Here is a 17,361-nt window from a genome sequence, read left to right as displayed (position 1 = left end):
AATAGTTAAATGTCAACATTCATAGCTTGTCTCCTCAGAAACCAAAACGCATGTTTGATTTTACAGACAGCTACAGCCCATGGTCCATGTGATTAGAAGGGAAGCAACCTAACATTTGCAACAGAAATCTCTCAAGAATCAAAAGTGCACCAGAAGAAATATTTAGCCCAATGCCACCTGCCTTAAAATGAGAAATATTAGATATGGTTTACTAAATCCAGCCACCAAGCATATAACCAAAGAGGGCTAAACAAATTAACTTGAGGACACAGATGAATAAAAGAGACTACTTGAATCCCTGGGTTCTAATTCCTACTGACACAGAGTATCCCAGACCAATGAAACATGAGAGGGATTATACTATTGTCCATTTTCCTACACACTGGAGACTAAGACATGTCAAGATCTCTGCTGAAGCCATCATGACTGTTGAGCTGAACTCTTTCCCATCTTATACATTATTCACAAGCTGTGCTACTATTTTGTGACGTCCAGCTGTTCATTTGCCGATTGAGATAACAGAGCTAGATCATTATGAAATAAAGGAGACTGATCCCTCAGAATACCACTTTAACTCCCAAACATTAAAAGATACTAATCAGTAGTTTTCATTTCAGATTGCACTTTACTGAGCTGTGTCCATTTGATGATAATCAAAGAGATTAAGGGTTTTTAGCTTTAGAATTGTGTTTATAGCAATAACGGTTAACGTACTGGTCTTGAAGAAGCAACTTTTTATGTTGTGAAACACGTGTTGGCTAGCCTGGTGTCCGAAATAAGAATGTAAGATTCAATTGAGAAATTATTTTGTGTACGACAAACTGGTCTCTAAACCTTAAACTTAGTCGGTCTTCACATGCTGATAGTTACAGGGCACCTTATATATCCAAATGACAGGGAATATACCTATATCTCACGGCACATGGGGCGGAATCGCAGATTTAGTTTTTCCCTTCACAACACGCTCATGCTGGCAAAGGTATGTAAATGTAGCACAGACGTTTATGAGCTATTGGATCATGCACCAATCTTTATCTTTCATGATTTTTACATCATAGTCCCTGGAGCCCAGACATGGGAGCTGAATATTGCACAGGTCATTTCGCCGGACGGGAAAAAAAACCCTATCAAAATTCTCATTTATTGTGGGCGGCAGGATTGGTGTACATGAGAGTAAAACTGGTGCAAGAAGCAGCAAAACAACGGATGCAGTGAGAAGACAAAAGAATAACACTGGAGTGGCAGATCAAAGCACTTGAGGAACAACAAAGCCAGCATCCAACTGATGGACATCTTTGCAACCTCTTGGTGTAAACACATGAATTAAATACGATTTTCACTGAAACTGCAGAAAAGGCTCTGTTGTGGATCAAAAATATAAGATGCAAACAGAGAGAAAGAGTGAATTTTTTTGGCCCTACAATTGAAAAAGAAGGATACAAAATGTACCATATCTGCTCTTCGATCCTCATCTAGTGCCTTATTAACTCACCCAAATGAAGCAGGACAAGATTACCAATCATACTATTCTCACCTCTACACTTTAGGAGGCAGTGGGGAAATGTATCATGGTGTATTGAAATACAGTTTTACGTTTTCGGCCCCAAGGACGTGATTCTATATAAAGATAAGTAAGTCCTTGCCTTTTACAGTCCCCAAGGCTTACACAGAGCAATAAAGACCAGAATTCCAGATGGGGAAGGGGTAATATTCAGAAACGTTTACCTATACGGACACTTCATCTAAAGAGATTCATGTTAACACAAAAGGATGTTGGACGGAGTGCTGAAACTTTTCAAACACTCACCCCAGTCACAGATCTGGGTTTAATCCATCGTTCGTTTGCTCACCATGCCACCCCAGTTTGGACAGAGCCATATACAAATAATTATTGACCCTGCTTCTCATGGGAACAGTTCAGCCCGAACTGACAGGCCAGATCCTCCCTGGACCGGAAACAAGTACCTTGGAGCCAGATTTGTGATATCACCCCTTATCAGCCAAGCTAGCTTGAATCCTGAGGCATAGTGAGCACGGGACCATGGCCTGGCAGTTTGGGCTGGACTGTTCCCATGGGGAGCAGGGTCAAGACTGATTTCCATATGGCTGGATCCAAAATGGGTGGCATGGTGAGCAAAAGAACAATGGATTCAACCCATATCTGTGACTGGGGGTGAGTGTTTGAAAGGTTTAGCCACTCCATCCATCCATCATTCTTTTGTTGTGCTAAAGACATTCATGTCACCAGCAGGGTTGGGAGTCAACATTTTTGATCAGAAACATAATACACAATACATACATTGGGAGACAGTGGTTTGTAATCCTAAACATGATCGATGAATAAGATACAAGATAGCTCTAATTACATATGACTATAAGGATGGAAATCTATTAAAAAGCAAAAGTTTGTGCATGCTCGTTTCTGTACAAAATTCATGTTATGGAAGCTACCGCTCTTTCAGCATATGGCTTTTGTACCACCTTCCATTACGAGTCGATGAGTGATGTTGCATTAAAGAAAAAAAACACTAACGCATGCTTTTAGCCTTCTGCAACCAGATGTGGCCACCCAGAGAGGTTATATCCTATTTCAAATAATATTCGCTACAAAGAGAAGAAAAAACTAGCATTTTCCTTGGTGAGCATCTGTGCTTAAATGGGCAAGATTGGCGAGAGACTGAACTGAAGAGCGATAGCAAGTTGAGACTCCGTTTACAATTACAAGCACATTATGCTTCTAAGGTATACCGCGTTGCTCTCATGCAGTAATTCAGGTTCAAGTTGTTTTTCTATCTAGACATCCTTCCCCTTGTTATTCAAAGTATTTTATTATAGGTGGCAGTGGCAACAAGCATTATAAATATATAATGAAAATTAAAAAAGATCTTTCTATACAAGGTATTTGTCTGCTCTTATACATCAATTTATGTTTCCTGGTCTTTTGCAAAAATGGCATGCAAAATCTATATTCCAGGCACATTTTAACAAATGGTTTATTGTCAAGCTACTGTAACCAGACTGCACTTTTATTGTTTCATGTAATGTAATTGTATTTATATTGCGCCAGCCCATCTGGGGCTCGATGGAGAGCTGAGCAAGGGGCAAGACCCCAGAGAAGATTACAAACTGTTTACAATCAAGTAAATACCATGTAGGTCCATCAGACCAGACTTCAAACTTCTTTGGCACACGGTCATTCTACCTCTCAACTGTAGTTGCATGGTCCATGAAAGAGAAAACGGTACCCAACAATACGATAATGCTGCAAAATGAGTCTCCATGCACATGCATCACAGACTGGCGCAGGCGCCATTGCGCGTTCGCCTCTAGGTCCACGAACTATTCTAAGACATCCAGTGTAATGGAAAATAAAAATGCAAGCCTCTTTTAGCTATCAGTACATAGAACTAAGGTTTCCTTTCCACTCTTCCGGGACATCGCGTGGTTCCAACATCTAGTGCATCGTAATGAACGGGATGCATTTTTGTATGGTCTCTGAGCTCCTGTGTACAATACATACATGTGCATATTTAGAGAAAAAAAAGTAAATGAGCTACGTTTGTCAGGAGACATCGGAACATTCACTCCTCCAGATCAGCAGAAAGCTGCCTGGTCTCACATTACAAGCAGCTCAGGTCTGGAGCCGCATTCGCTGGAGGAAGGGCTGCCATGGAAACCCCAAGCAATCTGTAATGCGAGCCCGTACTCAAGGCATATAAATCTGCAACTCATCAATGGCAAAATCTTCCAATTTCATGCCTTTCACAAAAATATCAAAACACACCGTCTGCAGCGATCACAACAAGTATAAAGGCGTTTATGTATGAAGGTGCATACAGCGAATACCCAGAAGTATTCGTCAAACCCGGGCAGTAGATGATTTCAGTTTGTGAAATAAGTCCCTGGCAAGCGCCAAAATCACAGCGCGTTTTCGGGATCCAGCAGTCTGGGCGGACTACGGGTCTGCACACACCTCTAGTGCTGCTCGGGTCCAAAGTCAACCAAGGCCATCCATCGCACGAGCAGAGGGGACAGCAAAGGACGAATCGAAAGTCACCCCCTCCCACCCAGACACCGCAAAAGCTTGAGGACACATTGATCAAGATGCCCAGGATAATGTTTATTAACATTAAAATAACTATACATAATAAGCAAAATAAAAATATACAATAAAATGGATCGAACTAGAACAAAGATACGCGAGTGTATAGCTTTATCATTAAAATGCTCACTGAAAATATTTTCGATTGTTGACCACATTTGATTGTTTTGTCAGAGTTTTCATTGTTTTAAAGTTAACCATACACAATAGCTGAGCTCACCATAAAAGGAAACGTACCTTAATACAAATTCTAGCATAATGATATAAAGATTTTCCTTCTTCACTACAGAATGCTATCTAGGTTTTTTGTAACAGCTCCAACATACCACCACGCAGCACCTTCAGTCGGTTGACACAACAGCAAGCAGGAACGCCTAAACAAAGCGGGATTCATGTGCTGAATTTAGGTACAGATGGAGAAGAAGAATAAAGAAAGTGAACGGGAACATTGCATCCATTAATCACTGACACGCTTACCATCTGATAGGCCCTACTGATCAGTTCCAAAGCTTATGTCTGATGAGCTAGATGAAGAGCGGAGATGAGGAGGGAAACTCCCATATTTTAATCACGTGTCACCAGCTCATCCCAAAACCCATCAACATTTGGTCATTTATATCCCCCATAGTAAGCAAAGATGTTGGTCTTGCAAAAGTAGATGCTAATTTGCTGCCTTTTTACATTTAGCTTTACCTCCCTAATTATAACTAGGCCTGGGAGGAGTTTCCAGATTTCTGCTATAAGTGCCGAAATAACTCCGCTGCGCTACACGGAGTTACACAAGAGGTAGGGTTTGGGTAAGTCACGCTGATTTTCAGCGTCTCCCGTGCTGTAAAATCAGAGAGAACGGCATCACAAGGAGGGCCAGAGAGCGCCATCTTCTTTCTGCTGCTTGAGTAGATTTTCTATTGGAGCAGCAGCTTCCTCAACGTGGGCGGGCACGACCTGCTGTGACTGCCCGCATTCAGAAATCTCTCTCGCCAACATAGCAATTTCTCTTGCTCGCCAACTTAACGTTGGCGAGCAGTGCAATAGGAAAAACTCCACTCCACAGAGTTTTTTGGAACTCTGCGCTGAGCATGAATTGGGCAAAACTCTACGAACTCTGCTGGTAGAGCGGAATTATTCACCCACCTCTAATTATTAACTCCATAATTAAAATATATATATATATATATATATATATATATATATATATATATATATATATATATATATATATATATAAAAATGATTGGACCTTGATGTTGTTCTCTTAAATTATGATGCTTTCATTGCTAGCCAGTCAATGACAATACTTAATTTGCATTCAATTTTAGATTATGCCACCAGTAATTGTGATAAACGTCTAGGTAAATTGTATTCCTTTATGTCATCGCCCAGTGAAGATCACTCAGGCTATTAAAATAGGTTCTTCCTTTGAAACTGTGAAAACCTGAAGTATTTTAAGGCCTTAAAACCTGCAGCACTTTAAGGCCTTACCTCAGTGTGAAGAAAAAGCAATGGAAGAATACCAAGATGACATAAAAATAACTGTGTTACTCAAAGTTTGGTGACCTATTTAATCAACTAAAACACATCAGCAATTTACTAAATGATGACATTCAGAAAAAGCCCAGGAGCCTAGTACTGAATTCAGCTTGGGGCTGAAGTAGGAGGTTAAAACACGGAAAAGATTAAACTTTCAAGACATTACCAAACAACTAATTTGGAAGTTAATTTAGAAATAAAATTCAGTAGACTTTGCTGTTTTCTATTTCTAGTGCAGCCTTTGTCAGACTATAGCACAATAGAGGAGAAGAGAAGTAGCAAAGAAGATGGATAAAAGGTAAAGCTATGATGAAAAGGAATGTGGTATGCTAAAGTGAGGGCTGGGGATTAAAAAAAGTAAATAAAAAAATGTGTAGGTCGGAGGCTGCGAAGGGAGCGTGGTAAAAGGACGTGGAAACATTAGATAAAGAAAGGCAACAAAAACGAGTAGCAAAAAGTGAGGGTGAGGATAAAGAAAACAAGCTTAGCAAAGCCAATGAGCTTCACCTTTTTGATTTTTGTTGGCTTTGTCACTGCTTTCTGCCTAATATTAGCAAAAAAACAAGTTTTTTTTTGTGCGCATGCTCTGTAGCATGGTGGAGGAGGGTGGTGGGAGAGAAAGAAACAAGGACATGGCCACTGTGGCTAGTGAATAACATATGTGTCATGTTTTTCATTGTTTATTTACTGATGCAAGATGGCAGACACAATTTGGGTCAATAAATGAAAAGAATAAAAAATAAAGCAAACTGAGTTAGTCAAAAACGCTTTTTGCTTTGCAGAGTTGCCCAAAAGGTTGAAGAACAACAGAGGTGGCAGTCTGGGGGGGGGGGGGGGGGGGGGGGGAGGGGGAGGAGGGGGGTACAAGGGAGCACAGAGGTGCTTGAGGAGGGGCCCAAGGAAGTCCCCCCCCCAAAAAAAAAAAAAAAAATATATATATATATATATATATATATATATATATATATATATATATAATGCAAGCCTGAGCTTGACTAGGAACCTGTGGATTCCCTGAATGGAACAGTAGTATATAGTCATCCAATCAAAATGGTGGTATAGAGGCTATGCTTTAGCAGTGGGGAAAACACAATAGTAGGAATGCAAGACATCAAATAAGAAGCGTGCAAATCAGACTTACACTCTTACACGGACAACACCAATCAATGGCAAGCGAGGGGCAGAATCTAGGGCCACTGAAAACTGTGGGTAAGGTCCACACGAGGCTTTCGCCTACAGACACCCAAAAGCTGTGTAGTAGGCAAGACATAAAGAAGCTGGTCTACCCATAAAAGGGGTTTGCAATTCATCCAGAAACCAAGGACAGGTCCAATTCATCAGCGTACCTATTAATAAGGCTGAAAGTCAACAGGACATTTAACCACATATCTTTCCAGCATTGGCAAACGTGGGCCATCACTGCAGCAATTTGGGCAGGTACTTCGTGAGGAGCTCTCAGAAAAGGGTATGCAGGACCCTGGGGCATCTGAAATACAATAATTAATGTGCTAGGATGCCTGCTTGCCGATTTTAAGAGTTAACTCAAGGTTCAGCTCTGCATGGCTTATACAGCATGCCATGGAGCAGTATCACACTACTTATTCCTGACGACAGAAACTGAACAAGGATGGGTATTTTATTGTGCTCTCAGTAAAATGAATAATCTGAAGAACCATAGTCTGCTACCAGGCCTTTAATGGTGATTGCAGAAGTGCTGTCCTTCAAAAATGAAAGCATGGTGGGTCTTCCAATCATGGAGAGGAGAAAATCCTTGAGAGTGAGACCTGGGGAGGGATAAGTCTTTGAACTCTTCCTGTGATCTATTTGGGCGGGATTACTTTCAATGGGTTTGTTGAGCTGAGGTTGGTGATGTACGAATTTACTATATTGCCAAGTTTCACGGATGTAATGTCGTTCAGGCACTTGAAAGTCAGTAATTGCAACTCCTACTAATTGGAGCCTTCAATGGGAGCCAGCAGAGGATTCAGAAAAAAAGGGGCAAACTTTACTTTGTCAAGGTCAGAAATGAGTTGCAGTGATGCCTTCTGGGCGTTAGAGATGGGGGAAGTGAACTCAGGAAGGCTGGTGCACAAAGCAATACGGTAAGAGTTGCAGTAAAAGTCCAAAGGCAATTGGGTGTCGGCGAGCTGCGTAGAGGTGGAAGAACGCACTTCTAATGACGAGAATAACACACAATGACATGCTTGGGATGCGGTCTGGGTTTAAGCTAATTTACCATTGCAATTTCCCATTAAGGAGTTCCACTGGGGTTCTATAGTTTCTACAAAGGACAATAGATATAGTTGTTTTAATGACAAAGGACGATAATAGACAAAAATAAAAAACTTCAACACCCGTTTTGGGAGTCCCTATTAGAAATTGGCCTTAATACTACAAACCCCAACTTTAGTCACCCTCATTCGATCTTTAAATTTGATAGGTGAACACGGATCACCACTGTCAATGTCTGACAAAATGTAGATCTTATTATTTTTTAGGGGTGAGCACAAAGCGCTCTGTCCCCTGTAGTAATCTCTCTTTGTACTTCCAACCAATCCCATGTCACGTCAGTCACTTTCATTGGTTCGTGGGCCTGCCTTTTAAAATCCACTTGCTTTCATTTGTGAAAGGCATGCATACGTCATGCCTTTTCCGGTGTTTAGGCCACCTACACAGCACCGGTAAAATACGAAGAACATAATAGGCTCGATGTTTTCAGCAGACTACTTTATCTGTTTATTTTCCATGCAGCACGATCGAACTGGAGTTTGCATAGTGCGATCTCGCTCCGATTTTCCGTTTTCAATTTCAGCACGATCGCGCTGCATTTTACATAGTGCAATCGCATTGCATTTTTTTTCTTTTAATTTGTCTGACAAGAAAAGTCCTGTTAGGAGTTTACAACGCTAATAGCTCTAACTCGAGCAAATGCGAGACCGGTTGCATTGAAAATGCTTGTTTCTAAATGAGACTGACAGGTAAAAAGAGAGCAGGGTGCTGTCATTGTAGTACCTTTTTATCTGGATGCTGGGTAGCTCATAGGCAATCCATTGAGTATTTCGTAGGCAACCCACATCCACTTACTGAATGTGGCATCTGCAGAAAATGTGTTCAGCTCACTTTGCACGAGTTCCAATAAAGGGTTAAAAGGAGAAGTGTCAAACTTAGGTCCAAGAGGACCAGATCCAGGGCAGGCTAGTACAATACCTATACAAAAATACACACACTGAATATAAATAGAATACCTTTAAGTAGCCTATGGTAATCGATACCATCTGACATGAATACGTACGGTGACATCTGGGTTGCACATACTCAAAACATTGAAAAAAGAAGGCTACCTTCTACTCAAACAGCCTTCTGTCTTACAAATTCAGTGGATGGTGTTTTGAGCTTCAATAAATGCCAACAACTGGCTTGTAAAAATAAACTCAAACTCTTAAATTACTGTTGGGGGTCTCAAAATTTAACAGCAGACACTAATTAAAATACAAAATGTATTTAATAATCTTATCTCAGAAGGCATTAAAACCTAGCCACGGTTCAGCAGGGGGGCTACATAAGTTGAGTGTCTTAGAATGTGGACCTGCCCCATTTAAGCCAAAGAGTGAAAGAAGAACAAAGCAGTAGCTTCTTTTCTTTCAAATTGTAGAAGTTGAAAACACAGTTGAAGAATTAAGAGGTCGTGCACGGTTACCGCGCAAAGCAGACTGGTTTAACCTGCTTTTTAATATAATAGAAATACTGAGCAGGAGCTGCTGATGTTTGAAGTTTTGAAATCAAAAGAGTGCACTGACTTTCTAATCATGTCTGAAAAGCTGTCTGCAAAACACCGATATGCAATAACACGGTCCAGGAACCATCTATTAAGTGCTTATGTTAACCCAGCTTGAGTTATTGATCAGCTACTTCAAACCACCATTATCTGAACCACACTCCTCTGATCCCATGTGCTTCCCACCTCATCTCCTGCTCTGTACCCTAACTACTCACGTTTGTGCTTACTGCTGTCTTATCCTTCTGCATTCATTCATTCATACACCACTATTTTCGCTCTACCGGATCCTTCTTCTTTGGGGTGCAACTTCTACATACCTTACACAAACCCAATCCTGTCGATGTTGCTTCCCACCCAATAAGTCATTTTGGTCTTACGATATCCTATTATAGTTGCTCTCCTGGTACCTCTTTGTCGCTATTGTTGCCTCTGGGGCAATTACTCACTGCTTTCTGTCCCTTTCTCTTCATCTCATGTGTTTATTCTTCCTCCCACTTGGGACACTCTTGGGCCTATTCCCATCTTTTTATCCTTAATACATTTCACATAATACTGTTTGCCCTCCTCTGCAAACACTCTTTCTCTGCTTTTAATCCCACCATCCATTTTTCCAGTTGCTCTCTGAGCAACCGAGTTGGTTTTCCATTGTTTCTGCTACGGTTTCTCGTTGTATACCTCCATAGTAAGCAGCAGTTTCAACAACAGTGACACTTTTGAATGTAGTATCTACACTGCTGTCCATGTAAAATTCACAGGATTATGTACATGTGCATGCACAATTAAGTTAAACATATTACTATAAAAACAGAACAAAAAACCTTGAATAAAAAAAACGGTGCTTTGACAAAGACATCTTATCAAGGAATCTCAGCATACTTTCAAGAATACTCTGCAACAGGACGATCATGTTCTGAGACTAGAATTTTATAAGAGTAATATATTCAAAGGGCCTAAAACTCCAAGTGAAGTTGGATGTTTTGGGAGTCTTTAGATCACACTTAATGCTTTACAAGCATAGTGGAGGAAGAGGTGCAAGTGCAGGGAGACCCACTCAGGCACACGTGAAAGAGGATCTCCGGGGAAAGGAACAAGAGGTTGCCAGCATTATGCTCATGACACGCATATCACTTACAGTATTAAGGGCAAACAGAAAATGAAATGCTGACGTAGAGCAACAACTGGTTCATTTAAAAGATCTTTTGTTTATTGTCTTCCACATGTGTATAAGTTGCCAAGAAATACATGGCAGACTTATCAAAACAGTCTTAATTATCTTTAAAGGCAAAACCCTTCCTAAACATCTGATTCTGTAGGCCATGAAGACCATGCAGATGGAACATCTAAAGCTTTGCATCAATATTCTGCCACTTCCGCTAAACCAATACTGCAACCATAGAATGCTCCTAAAACCGACCCATATACAAAGTCCAGTATTGTCCTTCAAAAATAACCTTACCTTGCCATGGCCCCTCTCCACCTTCTGAAAGCATTTGTTAAGTGACAGGTTGTGTCTCACAGAGTTCTTCCACCCAGTGGGTGCAGTCTCAAAGTAAGGAAAGCGCTCCAGAATCCAGCCATAGATTTCCTTCACTGGCAGGCACTTGTTGGGAGAGTGCTCGATAGCCATATAGATGAGGAGGCTGAAGGAATAGGGAGGCTTGGAGGAAGCTGATCTCTCAGGCGTCTGGTAGGAAGAGGGTGAGAAAGGCGGCAAGTTGTCACTTTCTAGGTCATAGAGGGGATTAACTACTGGAACCCCCTCACTGGCCAGACTAAAGTTATTCAGCAGATCCGTGCTCTCATGAAGCCAATTCAAGTTTGTAAGCTCATCATCAGGTGTTCCACAGTCCACTAAAGTCGATTTTGGTCTGGCAGCTCCAATCGCCTCGGGCAAAGTTCCCATTCCGTAAATCGGAGTTAATCCTGCAACCCGTTTTCCACTAGGGCTTTCAGCCTTCTTATCTGGTGTCATTCCAGTTACCGGACCCATTTAATCCGACCGTTCTGAAAAGTAAAGGAACTGTATTATTACTTGCAAGTCTCAATTCCGCATTACTGCACATCTATTACTATAAACCTATATGTCAGAATTTAAAAAAACAGCACAACACCATGAGGCTAAGGCCTTGATTCTGAGCTGGTTGGAATTCAGTTATGTGGGATTTTCCCCACCCGGTAACTACAGGTGTGATAAAGTTCGCATCACTCATTAAAGCTAAACAAGTCAAACATGGCAGAATTTCAAAGAAGGAAAGTATATGGAATTTATAATGGCATATGGATTTTGGTGTGGCAATAGCGACTTTTGCATGTTCATTCCCAAACATTAACGCACCTATTACATTTCAAACGGAAGGAGTTGGACTTTATCTGGTGCTATAAACCTGCAACTTCGCTCCCACCCTTTCATAATCATGGCCTAACGGACATACTCCAAACATAAGGCCTGTCCTCTTGAAAATATGATTTTAGATTTCTTGAAAAGATGAGAATGTTAGAAAAATGAGGCATCCTGAAAATTAAGTGCGTTGTGCAACTTTTTGAACGTTCCATTATATAAAAGGTCATATGAATACAAACATGCATATGCTTAGCTCTACGTCACACCACACCATATGTCTATCAGTTGGACAAGCCCATAACTGGGCCTTTCAAACTCCCAACAGTGCCAAGGAAACATTAAAATGGAGGATGGTGTGCTGTAGTAAATAAACAATCCAAACAACATAACATACACCACCACCCCATGCCACAATACATGCCCGTTGACAAACATATTGCATCACATGATATAAACGCAATTCTGCATCCCACATTGACCATCCCACACTTTGCCAGAAGATTCGTCACATCACACCTCAAATGCTATAACATATTACACCTTCCTCGCATTACACTCCACGTGACTATAGCACGCACTGCAACAATGTAGGACAACATACTGCACCAGCTGACAATGTCTTTCACGACGTTACACAGCAAAACAACTCACACTGCGGCCAGGGAGACACTGCTAAAAGAAATAACTACATGACGGCGAAGAGCGGACAGAGAGGTGCAAGAATAGGGTTATGGGACAGGTCCAGCCATATGAAGCGTTGAAGTGGAGGGTTTGCCAAGGGCCACGTAGGAGGTCGAAGCAGGAAACCATCAGCTCGGGTGGACACATGATAGAGAACTTAGAGACACGCAAACTGTTAGAGTGAGATAGCACCTATAAAGAACAGCATTGCAAAGAAACAAAACATATGGCGTGAACACCCTACAACACATTATCGTAATTAAGGTTTTAGAAACTCTCTTTGGAGATGTCAACGTTATTTATCCCCCTCCCCCCCCAGGCACTCCGAGAGACCGCTTCTGCTAACTCTGCCCTGGAAACGAAAAAAGTCTTTAAACTTTTCTTATCGTAAGCGGCGGCGCTTCGGCAGAACCCCAGGCGTAGAGGCAACGTTTCATGTCCAGAGACAAGGTGAGGTGACGACCCGCGAAACTCCTTTCTTAAACACACATATTGTTGTAACTGCAAATGCTAAGAGGCTAAATTCATGTTTTTGGCCTAATTAATAGCTTTGAACGACCGAACTGGGTGTGTTAAACGCGAACCCTTAAACAGCCACCAGGGGGCATGAGCGCTCAACCAGAATACAATACGTAGTTATAAAGTGCGACCTTCGTCTCATTTTTTCCTTTTGAGTTGATGAAACTTTTGAAAGAAACTACGAACCGCGACTTACTTCCTCGTTTCCGAGGAGGTTTAATGGAAGAAAAAAACTCCCTGAAATAATAAAGTTGAGCGGTAGGGAGGGGTTGCCTCCATTTCCACCATTAAACGGGAGGGCGTTAATAGCAATATTCCACAAATCAACTTTATGGAGGTTATTTTGTCTTCTCGACCCACCTTCTTTAATAGAAGATCCGCCACCTTTCCTCTGTTTCTCGCCTGTGAGCTGGGCCATTTGGGTCTGGTGGAGACTAGGCAAAGATATTCTATGCTTTCTACTCAGTTAAAACCTTCCTTCCAACACCAGCGACAGCCACAAAAAGCACATTTAACCTGGGGATAAAACTCCTCGGTGTTACTGCCCCGTGGATAATCTATTAACACACGACTGAAAGACTGGGCTTTGACAAAACAATCCAACCAGCCTGTTGGCAGGGGAGGGAAGAGAGTTCATTTAAATTAATCACCACTAAAAAGCTCACCTGTTCAAATGCTAAAGGACCACTGACTTCGTCTTTATGTCTCTTTATACGGAGTGCATAACAACACTCGGTCACAAAAGGAGACAATGGGGGTGGTTTATCAAGAACAAATGTTAATTAGCTAACTCTGGGATGTAGGCCTGGCCCACTGTCTTCCAACTCAAACCTTGTAATGTAAAGCCCGCACTTCAACGATCCCCGCAGCAGAAACACGTCCATATCAAGATAAATTGGTTAAATGTGTTTCCTGCTACTCTGGAAAAATGGTTGGTAGTCTTGTGAAGGAACTGTTTCGAACACGGTTTAAAAAAAAAAAAAATGCTAACATACTATTAACTATCACTGACGGCCCTCAGTGGAGAACATAAGTGCACGGTTTAAAAATACACCGGCTATTCTGACCTGCATTCTTTCTCCCCTGCCCATGACATGCATGCTTTACACGATATGATATGAGCACTGCAAATCCACTACAGCAGCTTTGTTGTCTAGGTTACTGCTGACCACAGCAAACTATAGCAAGCATCCACTGGAAAAGCTGTTCACAGTTCAAATACTGCTGCCCGTGAAGTCATGGGCTAAAAAAAACATACAACCGTCTAAAGTGCAGTATCTCAGCAAGAAATAAACGGGAGTACATTTTTTTTTAAAGTTTTTAACTATTCAGAGGTCGATCTTCGTAAAAAAAAAAAAAAAAAAAAACACACACAAAAAAAAAAGGTTACGTTTAATTTAACTGTCAACAATCACACTATGAGAAGTTAAGACCCCTCAAAAATAAATGCCTGGTCTCTGAACCAGCTGACTCGGGAAGCGCTCCACTGGTTGAGTAGTGTAGTGACGGAGGAAGTTTACCAATACAGACAAAGCGTGAAATGCTTAAGGATCTTTGGAAAAATGTCTAGCTGCAACCAAAACTACAAAAAGAAAGAGCACCATCCAGCCTAATGCTTGTCAAACATTTTAGAACAACGACCCTACTATTTTTAACGACAAACTTGTGACCCAACTAGCTTATCTAGTCCATCTAGCAAATGGAGGGCTCAATAAGAAAAAACCCAACAAACATTTAAAATCTTTTTTCAAACAAAAAGTAGTAGCAACGCACTCTGTTTAGACTCCAAAATCAATTAGGGAGTTTATTCAGTGCAAAGGTGAACAACGCGTTTCGACTCAACAGTCTTTCTTGGTAAACGCCCTAATTGATTTGGGAGTCTAAACAGAGTGCGTTGCTACTACTTTTTGTTTGAAATGATTATCGTGGGTCCGTCAGCCCTCTGCTTCGCACCAGCTATTGAGCGCGTCGTTATTTTTTACCGCATTGTTGTGGATTTGAAACATTTAAAATCTTTAGCTTGAGAAATGGACACATTTTTACCTCATGCTGCTCCCTTACACTGTAGAATGGGAATGTTTAAGGACAGAGTGAGGAATGTTAAAAACTATGGAAAAAAAGAGTTTCCATCCAAAAGAGGGACCCTTCCTCCTTCTAAGCAAAGTGACCCTGTCTGGCATCAATGTGTGCACCCATACAGATGAACACAAACTAGACATTTTCTATTTTAGCACTACCCAACACAGAAGGAGACAGACAAGGTAAAAAGGGCTAGAGGGGCTGAAATGGGGACTGGCAAAAATGCTGCGAAAAGGAGGCGGGTGGAAGCCAAATCTGGCATGAAGGTAGGAGTAGGACAATGCAGAGAGGAAAAGGGAAATTGAGACTAGGGAATCAAAGAAGGGAAGGGAGCAAGAAAGGGAAGAGTTGACCAAGGAATGAAAGAAATCGACAAGACCAAACAGATGGATAGAGAAGCTTGCAGAAGTAGCAGGGAATAGTAAAACAAGATGTAACGTGGGCTGCCCTGCCATGTGTCCATGTTGAAAAGCCTATAACCTAAACAGAGAAGAAAGGGATGAATAGGGGTGAATAAGGTAGCAATGACTTAACACCTAGCTAGTTTTCAAGGAAGTATAATCCGATAGGATGTGTCAGTTTTGAAGTTACTAGTGTGGGATTGGGTCAACCAACATCCAATGCGATGTCGATTTAACAGAGAATCCAAATGAAGAAAGTCCATACTTTGACCCCAACTTTAGAAAAAGCATCACTCATTTAGAGATTACTAGTACAAACATGACAATATCCAGAAATCCTTGAAAGAATGTTACTTGCTGAGGTGGCGTTTGAAGATATCCCAGGGCAAACAGAGGTTACTGAAATAATTTTGTGGTAGTCCAAGCTGCCGATGTCCTGGATCTAGAACTATTAGACCCAAAAATGATCACAAAGTGCACCCCTTTAGCACTTGACCCCCAGGGTATCCAAGTAAAGCAGTCCAATGTTTACTTTGTGAGATGGTGTTGCGTTAGAGATTCATAACTAATTAAATCAACTTAACCAATAGCAATTACAGAATGGCCAGTCTGTGCTTAGTCCAGACCACATTAAATGGAGGAAATTGAGAAGCATATGTGGGTGCTAGGAGGCAAAAATGAAACCTTTGTATTTAAGGCTACACATGAGAGGCAAGGCTGATAAGATTGTTTTTTGGGGAGATTCTAACCTGTTGACCCCTAGTAACACGTTTATAGTTTGGCAATCTTCTTTAGGAATTCACGTTATTGAGGTGAACACACAGCCTAGCCACTTGGCTAATTCTTTAGTGGAAGGTCACTGTGATTTTGATAACACTGAAGGGTCGTCACCCCTGCTCTATTCATAGATTATGCTAGTTAGTGTTAATAGGGTTTGTGATAGCAGATTTCAGTCCTTTAAAATAGCATACATGCATCAGTCACCCTGCTTAGTTTGCCATGCAGAAAACATTAGTAACAAGTACTGGAAAAGCCATTAGGTCTCACCTATGCAAGAGCTACAGGTTTAGCCAATGTCTCTTACCCATATTGTACAGCTGCGTGGCTGTGCAGCATGGCTAAAAGTAAAGTTAGAAAAAAAAAATGCTATGAAGCAGCCAGCGCTGGTGCTTCATCAGAGACTTTTTTCACATGTGAGGGGCAAGCAATGACCTTGGAAGGGGGCAGAGGGAGGGGAGAGGCCAGTGCAAGTAAAAGCCTAGGCACATCACTGAGAAGGAGTCAGTGGGAGGGGAAAAAGCAACACAGGGGGTGGGGGTGATGAAGAAATAGTACCTCAATCACTGCACAAGCAGTGGACAATAATGAAGATGAAGCAATATGTGCTTGGTCCACGCTTCCCATAAGAGAAGGGGAAGTGAAGTCAGCATCCACTGACCAATTAAGATGCAGCAAAGAAGAGTGACAGTGATGAAAATGAATGATATGAAATGGGCTGGCTCCAAGTCCTTCATGGTAAACAATACCTCTTGCAGCGACAGTGTATGCACTGTCGGCAGCCAAGACCTAAAATTGTTGCCAATTGTACGTTACTGCTAACTTTGGTGTGTTCTCCCAGAGCTGGGTGGGCGACAATGTTTTTTTTTTTTCATGCTCATTCCAGTCATACTTGTCATTAACCCTAGTTGGATGGGTACAGTCAGTTTTAACCTGGATAACATTAATCCATGGGTGCAGGCACAAAGATCTTCTGGGAAGTCCCAACCAAGTCTGAGTTTCAGGCTTGTTATTGGTAAACTGAAAGGGGTGTGGCCAAGCAGCACTAAAAACAGGCAGGTTATAACCTTGTCTGATTTACAGGTTGTTACATGGTCCTAATCCTATTCAAAGTGAACTAGTTTTTACCTGTCTTATAGGAAAAGGTGACAAT

At 41.4% G+C, this 17,361-nt stretch overlaps 1 protein-coding gene across 1 annotated transcript in view; it reads right to left on the bottom strand.

Moving 5' to 3' along the window:
* Window positions 1–17,361, bottom strand: part of FOXN2 (forkhead box N2) — a 112,235-nt gene that overhangs the window by 76,748 nt on the left and 18,126 nt on the right. The window contains exon 2 of the mRNA XM_069234041.1: window positions 10,867–11,414. Coding sequence (XP_069090142.1) covers window positions 10,867–11,400 — 534 coding nt within the window. The 5' untranslated portion in view covers window positions 11,401–11,414. The remainder of the gene's footprint in view (window positions 1–10,866; window positions 11,415–17,361) is intronic.

This window comes from Pleurodeles waltl, chromosome 5 (genome assembly GCF_031143425.1).
Source record: "Pleurodeles waltl isolate 20211129_DDA chromosome 5, aPleWal1.hap1.20221129, whole genome shotgun sequence".
NCBI classification, from domain to species: domain Eukaryota; kingdom Metazoa; phylum Chordata; class Amphibia; order Caudata; family Salamandridae; genus Pleurodeles; species Pleurodeles waltl.
This window is presented reverse-complemented; position numbering and strand designations above follow the sequence as displayed.